We start from the raw sequence: 21991 nt of genomic DNA on the forward strand, positions 1-21991 counted from the left end.
ACACCAATGGTAATTGTTTCTGCTTTCTGACTTACTATAATCACTGCCTTCAAAAGGCGGGGGAATACCTACACAGTTCTGACTCTGAAATTCATCGGTGAGTTACTCTCTAAGCAGTATTCCCTACACGATGCCTTACAGAAATAACATGCTATTTTAAACAGTGAAAACTGAGCCCGGTGACTGAGGCATAGGTACTAGCCTCCATAGTATTTACGACATCCTCAAGAAGCGGTGCCTTAGGAAGGCAGCATCCATTATTAAGGACCTCCACTACACAGGACATGCCCTCTTCTCATTGTTCCCATCGGGAAGGAGGTACAGAAGTCTGAACGCACACACTCAGTGATTCAGGAACAGCTGCTTCCCCTCTGCCATCCAATTTCTAAATGGGCATGAACAACACTACCTCACTACTTTTTCTATTTGTTTTTTTAACTAAACTATTTAATCACACACACACATAATGTAACTCAGTTTTTTTCTATATTTATCAGGTATTTCATTGTACTGCCATAAAGTTAACAAATTTCACGACATATGCCAGTGATATTAAACCTGATTCTGATTATTTATCACGTCAAGGCAGTCACGGCCTTAATTGTGTTAAGAAGTGGTTACTCATTCACTTTCTCTCTTCCTCACATCCAAATAAGCACAAGACATAGGAGCAGAATTAGGCCATTTGGCCCATTGCATCTAATGCCATTTCATCATGGCTGATCCATTTTTCCCTCTCAACCCTATTCTCCTGTCTCCATCTTTCATGCCCTGACTAATCAAGACCCAACCAACCTCTGCCTTATATACACTCAGTGACCTAGCCTCCACAGCCATCTGTTCCACAGATTCATTACCCTCTGGCTAAAGATATTCCTCTTCATCTCTGTCCTATATGGACGACCCTCAGTCTAAGACTGGGCCCTCTGGTCTGAGACTTCCCCACCATAACAAACATCCTTTCCACATCACTTTATCTAGGCCTTTCAACATTTGGTAGATTTCAAAGAGATCCCCCTTCAATCTTCTAAATTCCAGTGAGTAAAGGCCCAGAGCCATCAGTCAGTCATACGATACACCTATCAATCATGTGAACCTCCTCTGAACCCTCTTTGATGTCAGCACATACTTTCTTAAGGGGCCCAAATCTGCTCTCAATATTCCAAATGAGGCCTCACCAGAGACTTATAAAACCTCAGCATTACATCCTTGCTTTTATATTCTAGTCCTCTTGAAATGAATGCTAACATTGCATTTGCCTTCTTCACAAAGTGCATTCAGGAGGTTATCCAATTTTCTGCATTCTTCTTTACAATATACTCTCCTCAAAACAAAATAAGAATGCCATTGAGCATTAGGAACTGTCACATTCAGGTGCACAGTTTTAAGGTGCATGGAAGTAGGTACATAGATGTCAGGAATAAGTTTTTTTACGTAGTAAGTGGTGAGTGTGTGAAATGGGCTGCCGGCAATGGTGGTGGAGGCAGATACAATAGGGTCTTTTAAGAGACTCCTGGATAGGTACATGGAGTTTAGAAAAATAGAGGGCTATGGATAACCTTAGGTAATTTCCAAAGTACATACATTTTTGGTACAGCATTGTGTGCCAAAGTGCCCGTATTGTGCTGTAGGTTTTCTATGTCTCTATTCAACAACCCATCATGCAGAGACAGAACTTTGGAGACCATACTTGTTTAAAATAAATGTGTTGCAGGTTTATAATCCACTGCCTTCAGTAAACAAAAGAAAGGCCCATTTTTACAGAAATTGCAAAAATGTGGTATCAAATTTAGGTTAATAATTGTAATAAAGTTCTCCCCCAAATCTTCCCTACAGGAAAAGTAATCAGGAACAATAATATTTTTGCATTGTTGATTATCTCCTCCAAGAGAGGGATTGGAGGCTTGCATATCTCAATGACCTGAAGAGCTATGTTGGCTGGAGTCGGTGCTTTATGCTTTGGCTCTTGGTAGGGTCATCCATGCCAAACAGTTCAAAGGGTAAAGGCCAGACCAAGATTGGTCCTCAAAGTTCAGGGGTTCAGCTCAGGGCTAACCACCTTGACTGGTAAACAAATTTGTTATGGAAACAGCAATGAAGAATCATACATCTGAGTGTGACAGTATTCCTGAGTCTCCACCTGGAACCTGCAGGACTGAGCAGTGAAAACCAAGCCACTAACATGGTGAAGGAAGCCTTGAACACCACCAGAGATGGAGGACCTTCAGTGCTACCCTGAAGGCCAGCGGCATAACGAACAGTAGGTATAATCTATCTATCGTCTCAAGGCATCTCTCCATACTCTCTGTCCAGAAATACATTTAGGCATTTACATCTTAAAGCATGATTCATGTAAAATATACACAAAGCCAAGTTATGAGGCAAATTCTTCTGTTGGTGGAACTTTACTCAAGGATCTCCAAATGCCCAAGATATTGTATTTGCTCGAGGATTTACATAGATTACAGATTAAGGATTACAGCATGTACAGCTGTAGGGGTTAAATGGGTTGAGCTGAAGAAAGGTTCAGTAGAAACAAGTTATTGAATTGTGAAGTGAATGGCAGTGAAGTAGACTATTTACCAATGGAACAACAAGCACCCGAAACAATTTATATTATGGGCCTCGATGATCACTACTTGAGCATTTGCAAAGAAGGGGCGATGATTCAATTTTGTCCTTACCCAGAGTGCATATAGAAAAACATTCTCAAAGAGGATCACATGCAGAGTTTATTTATTTCCCATATCAGACAAAGTTTAGAATTATTGATCAATTGACATTTTGTTTAAATGCTTATTTAATTCTAATCGAACATTAACTTATGTCATTTGGGGAGATGAATTATTTTTTCCATCATGGTGAGAGTTGTTAGCTCTGAGGGGAATGGAAGATCTCCAGTTTAAAGAGCTGGCATCAATAATAAGTATTCTCATATCATCAGTAGCATGGTTATAGGTAAGACTCCCAAATAAATATGGTAGCAGCAAACCCAAGCGCACACTTAACAAGGCATCATCCTCAATTCTACCACCATCCTATCAACTTTAAATGAAAACTGACTGCATGCCACGCAGTTAAGGGAAGGTCTGTGCTGTGGTTATCTACCCAGCGGAAACTGAATTAGAAGAGCCAGGTTGATTTACCAGAGCAGTTTTTTGGACACAAGAAACACTTCCAATTCTATCTACCTGGAGTACAATTTCATAAAGCTAATGTAGAATATTAAAAGAATGTGTACCTTAGAAAAGAGTGGGTGGGGGTAAACAGTGTTTCTTCCCACAGGACTACTTCAGTCATATCTTTCCTTGAATAAGTATGACTGAGATAGAGGGGGGGGAAACACAAATGAAGATCCATATCTTATACACAATTAAAAACACTGAGTCACAGTGCTGGCACTGAAGTTACATGAGGAGTCTTGGCCTAACAGCATTGAGAGTGAAATGTCTAATAAGAGGCTCGAGCAGCACCTTGGCCCAACACACCACCATCTTTCACCTGGAAAGCCACAAAATGGTCCAGCTTTTAATTATTCTCTTCATCAGACAGCTCCTCAATCTCTTCTCTGTCTCCACCAATGGCCATCCAAAAAGCTTTAGCAACCTGCCAAATAAAATGGGTCTAGACGTGAGTACAGTAAACAAATCCTTTCTGTAATCTGCAAATATCAGCTCTTCACCACCACCAGGATGAGTACAAGAGGACGTTTTCCAAGAGGCAGCGTAAGAAAAGTGCAGTTACGTGTAAATGAGACAAAAAACTTTGCACAATGCATGTTAATATATCTATTGCACTGTTAGCACCAGTTAGTTATATCTTTGGCAAGTTTGGTTAAACAGTTCATCTGTTCTACTGCAAGTGATCTTTAGTAAATATCAATATTGCCAGCTTGTTGAGGTGGGTCTCCTTGATAAACATTGCTACTTTCAACAATAATTCTTTATTTCACACTTCTTTTTGCACATAGACATCCAAATCGTTGCAGGGTGGAGACAAGCGATTAAAAAATGTTAACTAATCTACGTCAGAGACAAAATAAAAAATATCTTCAAATGCTGGAAGACTGATATAAAGGCACAAAACATACTGAAGTAACATGTTTGTTGCCTTCGCAAATGCACTGTGTTAAGATAAAGATACCAAAAGATTACTTAATGTTTTTTAATAGATCAGCTATGCCTTCCCAAATTTTCATACACACAGCTTGAACTTACATCATTCTCAAATTATTCACAGTAAACACTTAACCAAGTATAGTGTTGGTTGAATGTTGCTCTTCAGCTTATATAAATTAATACAACTATTAATTGAGAGGGCACAGGTTTAAGGTGCTTGGAAATAGGTACAGAGGAGATGTTGAGTAATTTTTTTTTTTTTACGCAGAGAGTGGTGAGTGCGTGGAATAGGCTGCTGGCAATGGTGGTGGAGGCAGATACAACAGGGTCTTTTAAGAGACTCCTGGATAGGTACATGGAACTTAAAAAAAATAGAGGGCTATGGGTAACCCTAGGTAATTTCTAAAGTAGTACATGTTCGGCACAGCATTGTGGGCTGACAGGCCTGAATTGTGCTGTCGGTTTTCTATGTTTCTATAATTAGAATGATCTGCTACACTTCATTATTTCTTCAGTTGGTATAAAAGTAGATGCAATGAGACTGTGAGGAAGGACAGGTAGATGATAGGGCAAAATTGTAGTCAGTTGAATGAGCTGAAGTGTAACATGGGGCAAAATCAAAAAGGATGATGAATACAGGACTGAATGTTCTATATTTGAATGCATACAAAATAAGGTAGATGATCTTGTGGTGCAGTTAGATTGGTAGGTGTGCTGTTGTGGCTAAAAGAGCATAGTTGGGAGCTTAACATCTAAGGATACACAAAGGGCAGGCAGGTAGGCAGATAGGGTGTTGTGGCTCTGTTGGATATATGAAATCAAATCCTCAGAAAGAGGCAACATAGGATCGGAAGATGTAGAATCCTTGTAGGTGGGGTTAAGAAATTGCAAGGGCAAAAAAGATCCTGATGGGGGTTACTGGCAGGCCTCTGAACAGTAGCCAGGATGTAGGCTACAAATTACAACAGGATATAGAAATGGCATGTAAAAAGGGCAATGTTCCAATGATCATCAGGGATTTCAATATGCAGGTAGATTGGAAAAATAAGGTTGGTGCTGGATCCCAACAGAGGTAGTTTGTAGAATACCTACAAGATGCCTTTTTAGAGCTGCTTGTGGGTGAGCCCACTAAGGGAAAGGCAATTCTGAATTGGGTGTTATGTAATTAACCATATTTGATTAGAAAGCTTAAGGTAAAGGAACCCTTGAGACAGTGATCATAATAGGATAGAATTCACCCTGCTGTTTGAGAGAGAGAAGCTAAAATCAGATGTATCAGTATTAATGTGGAGGCATGAGAGAAGAGATAGCCAAAGTTGATTGGAAGGGGACACCAGCAGGGATGATGGCAGAACAGCAATGGCTGGAGTTTCTGTGAGCAGTTTGAAGGCGCAGGTTAGACACATCCCAAGATTAAGTAGTATTCTACAAGGTTGATGACGCAGCCACTGCTGACAAGGGAAGTCAAAGACAGCAAAAAAGCAAAAGAAAGGACATAAAATCTAGCAAAAATTGGTGGGAAGTTAGAGGTTTGGGAAGCTTTTAGGAGGTTTGGGAAGGCATTAAAAAGCCATAAAGAGAGAAAAGATAAAATATGAAGGTAAGCTACCCGAGAATAGAAAAGGGATACATAAAGTGTTTTCAGATATATAAAGAATAAACGAGAGAGAAGAATGGATATCGGACTGCTGGAAAATGACGCTGGAGAGGTAGCAATGGGGGAAACAAAGAAATGGCAAATTAACTTAGTAACTATTTTGCGCCAATCTTTACTGTGGAAGACACCAGCAATCTGCCAGAAATTTGAATGTGTCAGGGGGCAGAGGTGGGTGTAGCTGCTATTACTAAGGAGAAATGCTTGGGAAGCTGAAAGGTCTGAAGGTAGACCTTTCACCTGGACCAGATAGACTACACCCCAGGGTTCTGAAAGAGGTAGTTGAAGAAATTGGGAAGACATTAGTAATGACCCTTTAAGAAGCAGACTCAATGGGTCCCAATGGCCTAATTCTGCTCTTAAGTTTTATGGTCTTACGACACAAGGCCACAATGATGTAATGTGCCACAATCCATCCACTGGTCCAAGCGGGCAAATGGACAGGATTAATCACAAGCAGCATTCAGGTGGAAGTTAGTAAAAGTGTGATAGTGGTTGGAAATCTTTGCCTCAAACCAACATTGATAAATTATAAAGAAAGTAAGGAAGTTATGTGGGTAGCAAACAGGAGCAGCGATAGACTGCAAGAGAAGTCGCAAAATACAGTATATACAAGTGAGTTTGGCAACTTCCCATCACCAAAATAAAACTTGTTTATAGTGTATATTTACTTAGTCATACTTTAATCGCAAAGCCTTAGGCACTTTATTTCCTACTTTACCCGTGAGGTAATGTGACAGAACTGTCACTAAGTATAAACATCTGGAGTTTTTCCTAAAAGTTGACAAATAGGCACTCACTTTTTCTGCATGAAGTTTTCTTTGTTCATGAGGTAATGCTGCTGCTTTGTCTGTCAATTTAAAACGAAGAGTTAGTCATGTTACACAATGAGCTGGAAGGATTCCCAGACCATTAGTCATATGTCAGCAATGCACACTTCAGATACAATTCTTCTACTCCTCTTCCTAACACTTTCCCAAAAAAAACACAGAACCATCATTAAATCTTCACAAATTAAGTAGAAACTATAATTTCAGCCGAATAAGAAATCAGTTCCATTGTAAAAACAATGTTATTCTGTGACTCATTAATGTCAAAAATACAGAGTACGCAAAATATAAATTTAAACTTCAATATTAAAGATCGTATGAGCAGCTGGCGCATATCACAAGTCCTGGTTATGTGACCACTGACGCCAGGCAGACAATCTCTGAAGAGTATCGACAACGGCTGGGGTCACCTGTCTTGTAAACACACTGCCCAGAAGGCGGCAATGACAAACCACTTCTGTAGAAAAATTTGCCATGAACAATCATGGTCAAAAACCTTGATCGCCTATGTCATACAACATGGCACATGATGATGATGAAAGGTTATCTTTATTTGTCAGATGTACATTGAACAGAATGATAAGCATCAATTGCATTAACAGCCACATGGTCTGAGGAAGTGTTGGGGGAAGCCTGCAAGTACTGCCAGGCTTCCAGTGCCAAGATAGCATGTCCACAACTCACTAACCCGCATATCTTTGCAGAGTGGGAGGAAACCAGAGCACCTGAGAGGTTGTGGGAGAATGTACAGACTCCTTACAGACAGTGGCAGAGTTGAACCATGATCTTCTGACCGCTGGCACTACAAAGTGTTACACTAATCGCTATGCTACTGATTTAAATATTTTGTCTCACACACACCAACATTCCAAGTTCCTGAAGAACAGTGCTCAAAGGTCATATCCTAAGATAAGCAGACTGCTTACACAGTAACTGAGTTGAGGCATGTCACAGAAAGATGAATTTCCATAACTTTTGTGAAAACTGTTTCCAAAGCAAGACCCACCTTTCATTTGCTTAAGCTTTTCAAATAAACGCTCAAAATTTTCACAATCAACTTCGCCTGTAGTAAGAGTGGCAAGCTCTTGGATATCCAAGTGTAATGTTGGATCTGCTAGACAAAACAAGCAGACAGAACATGAACTGAATACTGATTAAATTAACAATACTCTGGGGGGAAAAGGAGAGATTTGATATAGCATACCTATAACACTGTCGGTCTGAGGAGACGTCCTGTTGGTGTCCTCTGTAAGTGATTCATCATCAGGTTCTGTAAGTCTGTGGTACTGGAGAAAACAGAATAGTGCTTGAGTGGATCGCTCAGGAGCAGACATACACAATATTAAGTATACAGCATTAAGTTTGTCATATAACGCACCCTTAATTGGGCAATAGTATTTGATAATTACATACTTACACAAAAAGCAAACAGCAAAGAAACAGACTATTCAGCTTAACCGAAACTCAAAGCAGTAACAACTTTCACATTCCAATCATTCTTTAGTTTAAGAATACTCTACTCAGTTTCTTGGTAACAACCTCATAGACACAGACATTAACATTAGTTTTTATAAGCTTCAGATGCAATAGATCAGTAATAGCAGTGCAGATCATTCGAGTCGAGTATGACATTTTTCCAAGGCAGGAAGGGGTGGGGTCCACTGTCCACCCCTTGCTTAGTGGCATTGTTCTATTCTCTTTTCACCCATCACTGCTCTACCATTCACTCCACCAACACCATTGTCAAATTTGCTGACGATACCACCCTAATAGGTGTCATATCAGACTGTGATGAGACAGCCTATAGGGAGGAGATACAGCATTTGACAGAATGGTATTGTCATAATAACCTGGACTTGAACATCACAAAAACCAAGGAGCTGATAGTAGACTTCAGGAAATCAAAGCGCGTCCAGCACTCTGCTCTGCACATATACGGGAAAGAGGTGGAGAGAGTAGAGAGTTTCAAGTTCCTCGGTGTCCACATCTCGGCTGACCTCACCTGGACTGCCCATATCTCTTATCAGGTGGGGAAGGCCCAACAGAGGCTCTACTTCCTAAGGAAGCTAAAGCACGCTCTCCTCCCTCATCACCTGCTGATCAACTTCTATCGGACAACTATAGAGAGCCTCCTGACGTATTGCTGTGCAGTGTGGTTTGCCAGTGGCACAGAACAGGAAGGATTTGCAGCGGGTGGCGAGGGTAGCAGAGCAGGTTATTGGCACATTACCCTCCCTCAGAGACATTTATATTGGCAGACTTCAAAAGAAGGCTACTTGTATTTCAAAGGATCCCACTCATCCTGGACATCACCTGTTTTCCCCTCTACCTTCTGGGAAGAAATACAGAGCATTAAGGACGAAAACAAAAAGACTCCTTAACAGCTTCTACCCACAGGCAGTGAAATGTATAACACCCCCTTCCCTTCTCCTGCCCCCCTCCTAAGACAGCAGCAGCTAAATGCATCACACTTCCAGGAGTGGCAGGTATGCAATAGTCCTACCCCGCCATCCATATATTATTAATTTTGGACTGCACTCCTGAGGTTTTAGAGTTTATTTTATGTATATATTTGTCATGCTGCAAAATGTTGAGCTGCTAAATTGTGTTTCATTGCACCACAACAATGACAATAAAGATATTCTATTTCTACTTCTACTTCTTGGTCTATAGCATAAAAAATGTTGGGAACCCCTGTCGTAAGGGGTTGTCTATTGGTGGGTCCTCGGGTGGCTGCAGAGGCTGATGTGGGATGCACTTATTCTGCTGAGGGCCTTCCAGACCTCTTAATCGTGCCCCCTTCGCCACAAGACCTGATCTGGGATGTCAGGGCAGATTCCCTTAATGGAGAACACTTGTATGTGACTTTGTTTAACATGATGCATGGGTAGCCATCACATGGTCCTTAATAGATCGGGAACAGGGTCCAGTGCCATTGAATGCAAGGCAGCTAGGGGTCTTTACTGCTGCAGCCTTCCTCCACTTTCACTGCTGTTGTGATGTGTTATCATCTTCCGCCAGTTCCACCGTTGAGGTCTTGGTTGAATCGCTCTTTGTCTGGATCCTCCCCTTTGACCTTCGCACCATGGGTGACCGTTCCAGGAGCTAAATGCCAGATGGCTAAACTCCAGACAGCATCACTCTTGGGACCTCAGGAACTCACAAGGCACTTCACGACAAGCTGACCATCCTCAGAGAAGTGGAACAGATCAGTGATATGATCTTATATGTAAAGATCCTTATCCGAGCAAACACTGCTCATGTGCAAGGTTGGACAGCAACAAACAGTGTTCCACCCAAGTCAATGAAGGACTACTTTACAGCAGCAAGTTAAAGTCTCTCAGTTAGCAGTGTGAACCCTGGTTAATTATTTGCTGCTATAATCCAGGGTTTAGAAGGTCAATTTTCAGCATTTCAGTTGGGGCCAGCTACATCATTATTGACTGGGAATGTAAGTTAGTCTCTTATGGGCTTAATGGCTTAGCACAATAATCAAAGCTTTAATAACCCAGAGGGCACTTGCAAATATTGATTGGCAAATGTTTTACAATATTACCTAACAGCTTGGCCTGGTCCACTGAACTAAATCAAAGATTCACAGAACTGTAAAGAAACAAGATTTTTCGGTTCACCTTGCTCACTCCTGGCAGGCTGACCTTTATTGTGTTCTGTTCTGTTCACCTCATTACAGGAAGGATGTGGAAGTTTTAGAGAGGCTGTGTAGGAGACTTACCAGGATGCTGCCTGGAGTAGAGAGCATGTCTTATAAGGACAGGTTGAGCGAGGTAGGGCATTTCTCTTTGGAGCGAAAGAGAATGAGGGGTGACTTGATAGAGGTGTACATGATGATAAGAGGCATTAACAGGGTGGATAGCCAGAGACTTTTTCCTAGGGCAGAATATGAGGGGGCATAGTTTTAAGGTGATAGGAAAGTATAGGGGAGGGATATCAGAAGTAGTTTTTAATACCCAGACAGTGGTGGGTGCGTGGAAAGTGCTGCCAGGTCTGGTGGTAAAGGAAGATACATAAGGGATATTTAACAGTCTGTTTGATAGGTACATAGAAATCTACAGCACATTACAGGCCCTTCGGCCCACAATGTTACCTACTATAAAAACTGCCTAAAATTTCCCTACCGCATAGCCCTCTATTTTTCTACGTACCTATCTAAGTATCTCTTAAAATACCCTATAGTATCCGCCTCTACCACCGTCACTGGCAGTGCACTCCACGCACCCACCACTCTCTGTGTGAAAAACTTACCTCTGACATCCCCCCTGTACCTATTTCCAAGCACCTTAAAACTATGCCCTCTCGTGTTAGCCATTTCAGCCCTGGGAAAAAGCCTCTGGCTATCCACACTATCTATACCTCTCATCATCTTATACACCTCATGGATGAAAGAAAAATGGAGGGCCACACGGGATGGAAGGAGAAGATTGATCTTGGAGTAGGTTAAAAGTTTGGCAGAACATCGTGGGCAAAGGGCCTATAGTGTGCTAAAACAATCTCATTTCAAAGTCACCAGAGATTCACTAGTACAGTACTGTGCCGTTCTATGATCCCCATCAATGCTAATCTCATTTGCACGCACTAGGCTTTTATCCCCCTACACTCCTCCTATCCAAGTAACTGCCTAAATGCCGTTCAAACATTGTAATTGTCTCTTCCACATATCTGACACCCTAGGACATCAACTGAAATGCTTGTAGAGTATTGCAGTTTGCAATCATATCTGGACGTCAGTTAATTATTACAGAATCGCTTACTTCTTGTGTTTCTGCTTCCGTTCCACTGTTTTCAAGCACACCAGTTAGACTGCTGAGAATTCCAAAATCCTGAGGCCTATCTAAGAGAGAAAAAGCGGACATAAATTCTTTTATGTTTCATCAAATATTAGGATGCCAGATTAAGATCGTGACTGTAAGCATGTTTTGTCTTGAACCAGTCCACACCTGTGGGCTTACACTCGAGTCCCAACAATAACACTTCAGAAATGGGCATCATCATCCCATCAATCAATCTGATCAAAAATAGATCAGATATTTCTGAGGACAGGTGCCCCCAAGTTGACTTTAAGCACAGCTTTTAATGGCATCACAACTTTACAAATCTGGCTAACATCCATCATTTTCTACAAATTAAAAAAAAAGGTACTTAAAACTTCCCCTTATAACAGACTGAAATTCAGCCTTTGAAAGGGGAATGTAGAAGAGCAGACAACTATTTCACACTTGGGCAGCATGGATAAAGGAATCATTTAATACTAGCAAGCTAAAAATCCCATGATAAAGACATTGTGGAAGATATGTTAATACGTTAGCCTATTTAACTAAATTTCACTGTGAAATTCAGACTACAAATCTTTGAAAGATTAGAATCAGATTTATTATCATTATTTATATGATGTGAAATTTATTATTTAATGGCAGCTATACAATGCTAAGCTATAAAATTACTATATATTACAAAACTAATAAATAGTACAAAAATGGTTTGGGGGCTGTGGAGACGGAGGTTGAGGCCTTAGGCAGGTTAATCATGATCATATTGAATGGCAGAATAGATTTGAAAGGCTACGTCCTCGACTTTTTATTCTTGATTACTAATGCAAAAGGAAGCTATATTCAACAATCCAAGTTCATTTTCATTTCAAGTGTAGTGAACCAGGCTCTGCTATTGTTGAAAGTCCTCTTCGTTGGCTGCATGAATTCCAAAGGAACTACTATGTTTGGACGGTTTCAATTCTAGTTCATGTCATAACTTGTATTTTCACAGATACCCCGAGGATGAAGGGAGTGGAGACTGGAGCAATATAGTTATTATTCTAACAGCGGGACAAAGTAATGATCTAGGACTGATGAGTTTGATTCAGTTTGAAGAGCTCTACTTCTCAACTAAACTCTTAATAATAATCCTTTAAAAAATTTGCATTTCAAACCTGTTTTCATCTCAACATTTGACCAGACATTTGCATTCAAGGCTTGAATAATTCTCGTTACACCAGTGGATTCAGGGAAGTCATCTGTGTGGATATTAATAATTCACAATGTTATTTAATATTCCTCTATAGAATATGAAAATTCAAAGAAAATACAAAACAGGAAACAAATATGGTACAATAGAGACATTTAAGAGACTGAGGTAGTTACATGGATGTAAGAAAAATGAAGGTTTATGGACTGTGTCGGAGGGAAGCGTTAGATTGATCATGGAGTAGGTTTATATAGGTCCGCACAACATCATGGGCTAAAGAGCCCATACTGTGTTGTACGGTTAGACAATAAGACCATCAGACATAGGAGCAGAATGTTCACCATTTCAACATGACTGACTTACTATCCCTCTCAACCCTATTCTCCTTTTTCCCTGTAACCTTTGATGCCTTTCCTCATCAAAAACCTATCAAACCCCACTTTATATCTACCCAGTGAGTTGACCTCCACAGCTGTTCTACGTTCTTAAATTCAAAGCTTTGGGTTGAGGCCCTGTATCAGGACTGAGAGTGGAGAGGGAGGTAGCTAAAGAGACAGGGAGAGGTGATTCAGGAGCTGGTAACTGAAAGGTGCACCAAGGTTAAGGAAAGGTGGGCAGATGGAGGAGGGGGAGGAGTTGGAAGATAGAGGGTGATATGGGAAAGCAGACAAAGGAATAACGGTGGGGGGTTGGGGGGGGAGTTGATGGAATCTATCACCTACCAGCGTGCCCTCTCTTCTTTATACACGTACTTTGAACTTAAACTGTAAACTAGTTACCTCTCCTTTCCATTCTGCTCTGACAATTCCTCCCTCCCACCCGCTGATGCTGCACGGCCTGCTGTGTTCCTCCACCAGTTTGCTTTTTGCTCTAGATTCCAGGATCTGCAATTTCATGGATCATTATTATTATGCAATGAATTGCTAAGATATGTACTTGGATACAGTTTTGAACCATGGACAGTATAATTATTTTCTTGTATTTCTGCATCATTGATTTTCGATCATTGTTAAAGTGCTTTTATTAAAAAAGGTAAACTCTCTCCTGTTTCATGCTCACTTTCCTGTTGATATACTAGATATACTTCCCAAGTATGGCATTGGCTAATCTCTAGTCCTTTCAATACCTTACAAAGAAAATTTACAAGGATGTTGCTGGGTCTGGAGGACCTCAGCTATGTGAAATGATTGAATAGGTTAGGGCTTTATTTCTTGGAATGTAGAAGACTGAGAGGAGATTCGATAGAGGTATACAAAATTATGAGGGATATAGATAGGGTAAATGTAAGCAGGCTTTTTCCACTGAGGTTAAGGGTGAAAGGTGAAAGATGAAAGATTTAAGGTGAACATGAGGGGAAATTTTTTCACTCAGGGTCATGAGTGTGTGTAATGAGCTGCCAGCACAAGTGGTGCATGCGAGTTCGATTTCAGCATTTAAGAGAAGTTTGGACAGGTAAATGGATGGTAGGGGTATGGAGGGCATTGTCCTGTTTACTAGTAGTAAGTTTTCCTTAGAATTGTACCTAATCCCTCTTGCAATAAACCTTGTAACTGTCACTATTTGCGCTTGCATACTAACCGAGCTTCTCATTTTCTACCCTTACTACCAAAGTAGATAACTTCACATTTCCCTTTATTACCTTTCACGTCTTCCCACAAAAATGACCACACTTTCTCGCCAATTGTTGCATGATCAGCAGTACTGGTTATTTCATCTAAGCCAATAAAACAGTTTGTAAATATTACCTCTTTGCAAAGGCCAAGCTAAAGATTTCTGTCCAAGAACAACATACAACATTTAAAAAAATTAAGTTAACACAACCTATTTGTACAGGCTAAATCTGCTGAACAAAACCTGGGTAGTGATTAAGTTTTCAGAGCTCACTTGAATTCTCCTGGGCCAAAAAAGAATGAGGAAGAGTCACACAGAGTTTCTGATGGTTTAATACTGAATTAAAACTTATGCTATTTCCTCAGAAAGAAACAGGTTCAAGTGCAATGCTCTCCACAGCTAAGGAAGGTACACAGACACAACACACTGGATCACTAGGAACAAGGCATTGCCAATGACAATTAGCATCACCTGGACAGAAAAGATGGACCATAGAAAGTTGTTGTAACAAAATGAAGTTTTCAGTTCAAACCATTGATTTTATAGCAGTGATATTCTAATTCGGTAGTGGGGTGGAGATAAGTTGGAGATATGTTTCCAGCAAAGGAGGTGTAAGGCACACCTTCCCTCCACTAGCCTGCAGGCCACCATTGGGAAAGGTGTATTACATGCTTAGCCCATGACAATCTCTGAAGGGTGTAGTAATAGCTGGGGTCACCTGTCTTGTAAAGACACTGCCCAGAAGGGGGCAATGGCAAACCACTTCTGTAGAAAAATTTGGCAAGAACAATCATGGCCACAGACTGAGAAAAGAATAAGAACATCAGTGTGAAGAAGATCTTCCCCACTGACACAGATTGAAGACCATGATCGCCCAAGTCATACAACACGATACATAATGATGCATAGAGAATAATTCTCCTCATTCATTTCAGCTCTTGATATCCTGTAATAATAATTCTGAAAATGCAAACTCACCTTCTTCATCTGGCAATTCTTCTGGATTGAGCTCCACCAATTCAAAACCATGTTGAATACACCATTGCTGTGCCGCTTGTCTGCTTACCCCTAGGAGAGGAAGGGTGATCAGATAACCCAAAAAAAACCTTAACTATTCTGTATAACTGTTAATTAAACCCAAATACATGGCACAAGTACATGGAAAGACAAAGGTGCCATTATAGAAACTTGGTTAAGAAAAGGACAGGAATAGCAGCTCGGTGTTCCAGGATTCAGCTGTTTCCGAGAGGAATGTAAACGAGATGGTGGAGTTGCACGACTGATCATGGAGAATGTCACTCACACTGCATCTGGAGAGGATGCCTGAACAGCTCATTCAGCAAGGCAATATGGGCAGAGCTCAGGAATAAGAAAGGTGCAAACACAATAATGGGTTTATCCCTATTGATAGACCTCCCAAGAGTCAGCAGGAGGTATAGGAACAGAAATGAAGGCAGATTACATGCAGATGTTGACCTGGGTGACTTTTACTTCTTCAATATTGATGGGGACTCCACTGCTACCAGAAGCTTAGATGGAGCAAAATTTGTTAGCTGCACACACAGACCAACTAGCCAAAAGTCTAAGTAAATTTATTATCAAAGTAAGTACCGCATATGCCACGATATACTACCTTGAGATTCATTTTCTTGTATTTATAGGAAAATAAAGAAATAAAATAGAACTTATGGAACAATATACATAAACAAAGAACGGCAAATAACCAATGTGCAAAAGAAGACAATTGGGCAAATAAAAACAAAAATAATGAAAACATGAATTGTAGAGTTCTTGAAAGTGAATCTGTAGGTTGTGGAAATCAGTTCAGAATTCAGGTGTGTAAAGATTTCCATGCTGGTTCAGGAGTCTGATGGTTGAAGGATACCTGTTGCTGAATCTGGTGATGTGGGACCTAAGGACCCTGTACTTCCTGCCCAATGGTATTATCTACGGAAGGGGTCACTGTATTGGGAAATGAATCTGGCCTTCATTGGTTGGGGCACAAAGTAATGTTACAGCTGTACAAAACTTTAGTTGAGCCACATTTAGTGCACTGTGTGTAGTTTTACTCACCGCATTACAGGAAGGATGTGAGGTTTTAGAGAGGGTCTGATGAGGTTCACCAGGACTTTGCTTGAATTAAGAAAGTATTACTACGAGTGGACGTTGGACACACTTTAGTTCTTTTCTCTGGAGTGATGGAGGTGGGGGGGGGGGAAAGCACCTGATAGTATATAAAACTATCACAGTCATAAAGAGGGCAGAATGTAGAGTTTTTTACTCAAGGGTGGAAATGAAAATTACCCAAGACCATAGCTGTAAGAGGAGAGGGGGAAAAGTTTAAAGAACAAGAGTGACAAGTGGCTGAAATGGACACACAGGGGAGTTCATAGACACAGATATGAGAGCAACGTTTAAGAGCATTTTGACAGCCAGGCAACAGTAGAGAAAGAAGGGATATAGATATGTGTAGTTAATGTGCAGTTTAAATTGACATTATGGTTGACACCGATATTATTGGCTAAAGGATCTGTTCCTGCACTGTACTGAATTTTCATTAGCCATTTTTTAAAAAAACAATGAATTTCTGAAGTGATTACATTTTCTATTTAAATAATTAAATGCTGCACCTAATTTGACTGTTCCAGTACATTACTGGTTGGCTTCCTATCCTTTACACTTCAGAAACAAGCTCATCCAGATTTCCTGTATCTTATCCTCCATGTAATTCATCAAATCAGTCCCAACTCCACTTAAATACACATGCCCCCAGTTTCAACACACCTCCAGTTTAAATTCAAAGGTCAAAGCAAATTTATTATCAATGTACATGTATGTCACCGTATGCAACCTTGAGATTCACTTTCCTATTCACAGTAAATATTAGAAACAAAATAGGATCAGTGAAAGGCTGTACCCAACAGGACAAACAACCAAATGTGCAAATGACAACAAACTGCAAACACAGGGTTGAAATGTCTAATAAAAGAGGGCATGCATTTATGGTAAGAGGAAGTAATTTCAAAGGCGACATGAGGGGCAAGTTTTTTTTTAAACCACAGAGTGGTGGATGCCTAGAATGCACTGCCTGGGGTGGTAGAGGCAGATACTGTACATTAGGAACTTTAAAAAAACACTTAAACAGGCACATGAATGTGAGGAAAATGGAAGGAATTGAATTGAATTGACTTTACTTATATCCTTCATATACATGAGGACTAAAAATCTTTATGTTACATGTCCATCTAAGTACACAATGTGCAATCATAGTAATTTATAATTTATAATAAATAGAACAGTCAATGTAACATAGAAATACACTCAAATCAGCGCGAGTTAATCAGTTTGATGGCCTGGTGGAAGAAGCTGTCCCGGAGCCTATTGGTCCTGGCTTTTATGCTGCGGTACCGTTTCCCGGATGGTAGCAGCCGGAACAGTTTGTGGTTGGGGTGACTCGGGTCCCCAGTGATCCTTTGGGCCCTTTATTCACACCTGTCTTTGTAAATGTCCTGAATCATGGGAGGTTCACAACTACAGGTGCACTGGGCTATCCTCACCACTCTCTGCAGAATCCTGAGATTAAGGGAGGTACAGTTTCTATACCGGGCAGTGATGCAGCCAGTCAGGATGCTCTCAATTGTGCTCAATTTGATTACTAATTTAATTGGTTTAGCATAACATTATGGGCAGAAGGGCCTGTTCTAAGTTCTATATTCTAACCTTCAGCAAAAAGGCTAAGTAAAAAAATCTAATTACGAAGTATAGAGGGATGCATAGATTACAATGGTAGAATTTTTCCCTACATGAATGAGGCTGTATTTCTTAAAACTTTGTAGATATGGGTACCTTCAATTTGGAGGGGAAAACAAATCTAATGTCTTGTCTAAGCTGAGATAGAGTATTGGTGCTATTGGCAGTGGACTAGGGATGTCCCTGCCTGCCCACACACAATAAAAGAAAAAAATTGTGTTCCTATTACAAAATGAGCTTTTCTCTTTTCCTTTGGTCCTTTCAGCTAACCACCAAAAGCTCAAGTGATTACCTTATTTGTGCTTGCATTTAAGACTTAAAGCACATTTATCATCTTAGATTTTCATGGCCACAGACAGCCACCAAACAAAGAAACAGCATGAAACTCATTCAAGAAAACATCAAACATCCAATGCATGAAAAAGAACAAATTGTGCAAACAGCAAAAAGCGAGCAAACACCACATAGAATATCAAACATTAAACCAGTAGCATTCAGCTTAGTTCAGTTCAGCACCACGCCGTGCCGCTAGCCAATGCAGGCTGCAGGGCCATTCTTCACTGAGGTGCCTCAGCCTGCATCGATCATCTCAATCAAACTGCTCGAACACAGAAAAAGAGCAACCAGAATCCAGGAACTAATGCAACATAACCTCAAAGTTCCCCAAAATGGGTCCACAGCCTTGCCAATAAATCCTGGCAACGTGGATCCCAAGAATCGTGCACTTTCCTCCGAAGCAACTAGTAAGTAAGAGAGAGAAAGAAAGACTGGTTAAACGCAGGCAGACAGCGCCAAACACCCGCCTGTCCTCCACTCTTGTCCTCGAGAACTTCAACCTTGCTTGACACCTCAATCAGAGAGAAATAATGGAGTTGATCATGGACTTACATGCTCAACACCCAAATCGGAGAGAAGCAATGGAGTTTATCATGGGCTCACGCCCCACCTCCAAGCAAAGTACATATTTTGCTTGAACATTCTGGGCCAGAGGGTTTAACACTTTTTTTAGTGCTTCTTTTATCTTTTATTTAAAAAGACAGGCAGATGCTCAAAACAGAAAATGAATTGCTTTCAGCAGTTTTGTGGGTTCCGAAGTGACTGCTGAGGCCAAATATGAATGCTTCTGCAGATGGGATAGATGGTGCCCAATAAACTTGGTGGTTTGTGAGTTGATATATTCCTTCTACCATTTGAGAAGCCCTCAAAGGGTTTTTGAGTGCTTCTGACTCATGGATGTAATACACTCCTCCTCCACTATGAGCAATCATGAGTCAGGGATTTTCAACATTCAATGGGGATGTTACGTTTTTTCAAGAAAGCTATGGGCAATTTTTCAATTGGATTCCTCTCTCCACCTGGGAATCTCTTCCTGTGATAGAGCTTGGATAAAATGTCTGTTTGGGGAATTTCTGAATGTTATCGGATTATTAATGGATGTTGTCAATCCAAACGCAGAAGAATTACTAATAGCATGGTCAAATATTCATTTAACTCTTGTGTATGATCCTCAAGATAAGTGGTGCCTTTCAAAATGTGAGCACTACTTTCCTCTAAGTAGTAGTAATACATGTCCATAGTACTGGATGTGACAAAGTAATAGTATTCGGACATGATCCTCACCCTGACCTTGGCTAGAAATAAAAGCAAAGAAACAATGTTCAAATCACATTATGTTAGAAGGGATATGAAGTTAAAACTTATTTTTTTCTAATTTCCTTGTGTATGCCAAACATTGCTGAGTTTGTTCTGATGAGCAACAGTACTACCCCCAAATGGCATTCCTTTGTACAAGTCCAGACAGTGATTGATGTTTAGTGACAATACTATAATTGAGGGACACGCACACAAAGTTTTGGAGGAACTCAGCAGATCCGACAGCATCTATAGAGAGGTATATGCAGTCCATGTTCGGGCTGCGAAACTTCATCAGGACTGGGGAGAAAGGGGGAAAGAAGCCAGAGTAAGAAGTTTGGGGGGGGGGAAGGAGTACAAGCTGACAGATGATAGGTGAGGTGGAAGGTAAGTGGGTGCATGGGAAGAGGGGATTAAGTAAGAAGCTGGGGGATGATAAATGGAAGAGGTAAAAGGTTGAAGAAAAAGGAATCTGACAAGAGAGGGCAGTAAGCCAGAGGAGAAAGGGAAGGCGGTGGTGATGGGCAGTTGAGAAGTGCAAGAAGGGAGCCAGAAGGAGGAATGGAAAAAAAGAGTAGTAAGAGGGGAGAAATTACCAGCAGTTATAGAATCAATGGTCATGCCAGCAGGTTGCAGGCTATCCAAATGGAATTTGAGTGTAGCCTCATCATGGCAGTGGAGTAGGCCATGGACCTCTATGTTCTATAATTAAAGTTACTCATATCTCAAGAGAGGTTGTCTTCATTAGCACCAAACTGTGACAGGAATGTTCATGATCTTCAGATGTCACAAGTAAGTGGCATTGGTGGCAATGTCTCCACCTACTTAGAAGTTTGCAATGATTCAGCATGACATCTAAAACTTCGACAAACTTTCATAGATGTACAGTGGAGAGTATCCTGACTGGTCGTATCGCTACCTGGTATGAACTCACTAATCCCCTTGAATAGAAAAGCCTAAAAAATGTAATGGATACGGTTCAGTGCATCGTGAGTAAAGCCCTTTCCACTATGGAGCACATCTATACAGAGCACTATTGCAGGAAAACAGCATCCATCATCAAGGACCCTCACCATCCAAGCCATGCTCTCTTCTCACAGCTGCCATCAGGAATGAGTTACAGGAATCTCAGGAACCACACCACCCATGTTCAGGAACAGTTATTACCCCTCAATCATCACGCTCTGGAACCAGAGGGGATAATTTCACTCAACTTCACTTGCCCCATCAATGAACTGTTCCCACAAATTACAGACAAACTTTCAAGGGCTTTTCATCTCATGTTCTCAATATCTATTGTTTGTTTGTTTATTTATTATCTCTTTTATCCCCTTTCTTTCTTTATTTGCATTGTTTGTTATCTTTTGCACACTGGTTGTTCATCCTGCTGGGAGCATTCATTCTTTCATTGTGTTTCTTGTATTTATTGTGATTATCTGCAAAAAAAGAATCTCAGGGTTGTATATGGTGTACTTTGCTAATAAGTTTACTTTGAACAAAAAATAAGCTCAAAATATTCCCTCCAAACTAATCAAGTACCAAACTGTATAATGCATTCTATTCATTAAACTGTTTCCTTTTTGGGGCATAATATAAACAAACACACACACACGCACGCATCTCTAAATGACCTGAATGCAACCAAATCTTTCCAACAATTTCCAGCTCTCGATGTGGCGAGCCAGACTATAGTACAAATCATCAACTCAATATACCAAATTTGTAGTTAATGTCAAAAGTAGAAACCAAGCGAATACCATTGTCTGAAACCCTGTCACACACCAGAATCAAAACTTCAGGCGACCATTCCTGAGTTAGGGGAAGCCAAGTAGATACTTCATCAAGACCAGAACTCTGGGGGACAAAAGAACATTTCAAATTAATATCAAAAGGAAAACACGAAGAAATATTTAAATTGTCAATGTGTAGGAAATCCCTACACTTTTATCCCACCCAAACACAACTAATTTATTTTATTTTATTTAGAAATACAGCAAGGTATCAGGCCCTTCTGGTCCAATGAGCCCGCTCCACCCAATTACACCCATTTGACCAATTAACCTATTAACCCGTATGTCTTTGGAATATGGGAAGAAACCAGAGCACCCAGCGGAAACCCATGCGATTACAGGGAGAACATACAAACTCCTTACATACAGGCACAGTATTTAACACATGTCGCTGGCACTGAAATAGCATTATGCTAACCGTGGCACTACCTTGCCACTTTAAATGGAATCCCACACCGATAGAACATCAGATACCCAGCTTGAAAGGAATCACTTCCTCTGATAAATTCCACGGAAACTGGGAAACTGCAATATTGTGCAGAGCGGTTCAAGAAAACTTTGTTGGGCAGCTTGATGGAAACAATAAAGTTGCTCTATGCTGTATTGTTTAGAGAAGTACCCACCATGGGA

At 40.6% G+C, this 21991-nt stretch overlaps 1 protein-coding gene across 3 annotated transcripts in view; it reads right to left on the minus strand.

Moving 5' to 3' along the window:
- Positions 1-2712: 2712 nt before the first annotated feature.
- aagab (alpha and gamma adaptin binding protein) overlaps positions 2713-21991 on the minus strand; it is a 53149-nt gene continuing 33870 nt past the window's right edge. Inside the window, exons 3-11 of one of the 3 annotated variants that reach the window (XM_072278031.1) lie at positions 21329-21425; positions 15168-15257; positions 14218-14292; positions 12544-12627; positions 11372-11451; positions 7807-7888; positions 7609-7713; positions 6573-6622; positions 2713-3606 (exon numbers count right to left, since the gene is read on the minus strand). In XM_072278031.1, the coding sequence (XP_072134132.1) occupies positions 3529-3606; positions 6573-6622; positions 7609-7713; positions 7807-7888; positions 11372-11451; positions 12544-12627; positions 14218-14292; positions 15168-15257; positions 21329-21425 (741 nt within the window). In that variant the 3' untranslated portion in view covers positions 2713-3528. Of the gene's footprint in view, positions 3607-6572; positions 6623-7608; positions 7717-7806; positions 7889-11371; positions 11452-12543; positions 12628-14217; positions 14293-15167; positions 15258-21328; positions 21426-21991 lie in introns of all 3 variants that reach the window. The other 2 variants (XM_072278030.1, XM_072278032.1) reach the window with 2 other exon arrangements.

Source organism: Mobula birostris, chromosome 14 (assembly GCF_030028105.1).
Source record: "Mobula birostris isolate sMobBir1 chromosome 14, sMobBir1.hap1, whole genome shotgun sequence".
In the NCBI taxonomy this organism is placed as follows: Eukaryota; Metazoa; Chordata; class Chondrichthyes; order Myliobatiformes; family Myliobatidae; genus Mobula; species Mobula birostris.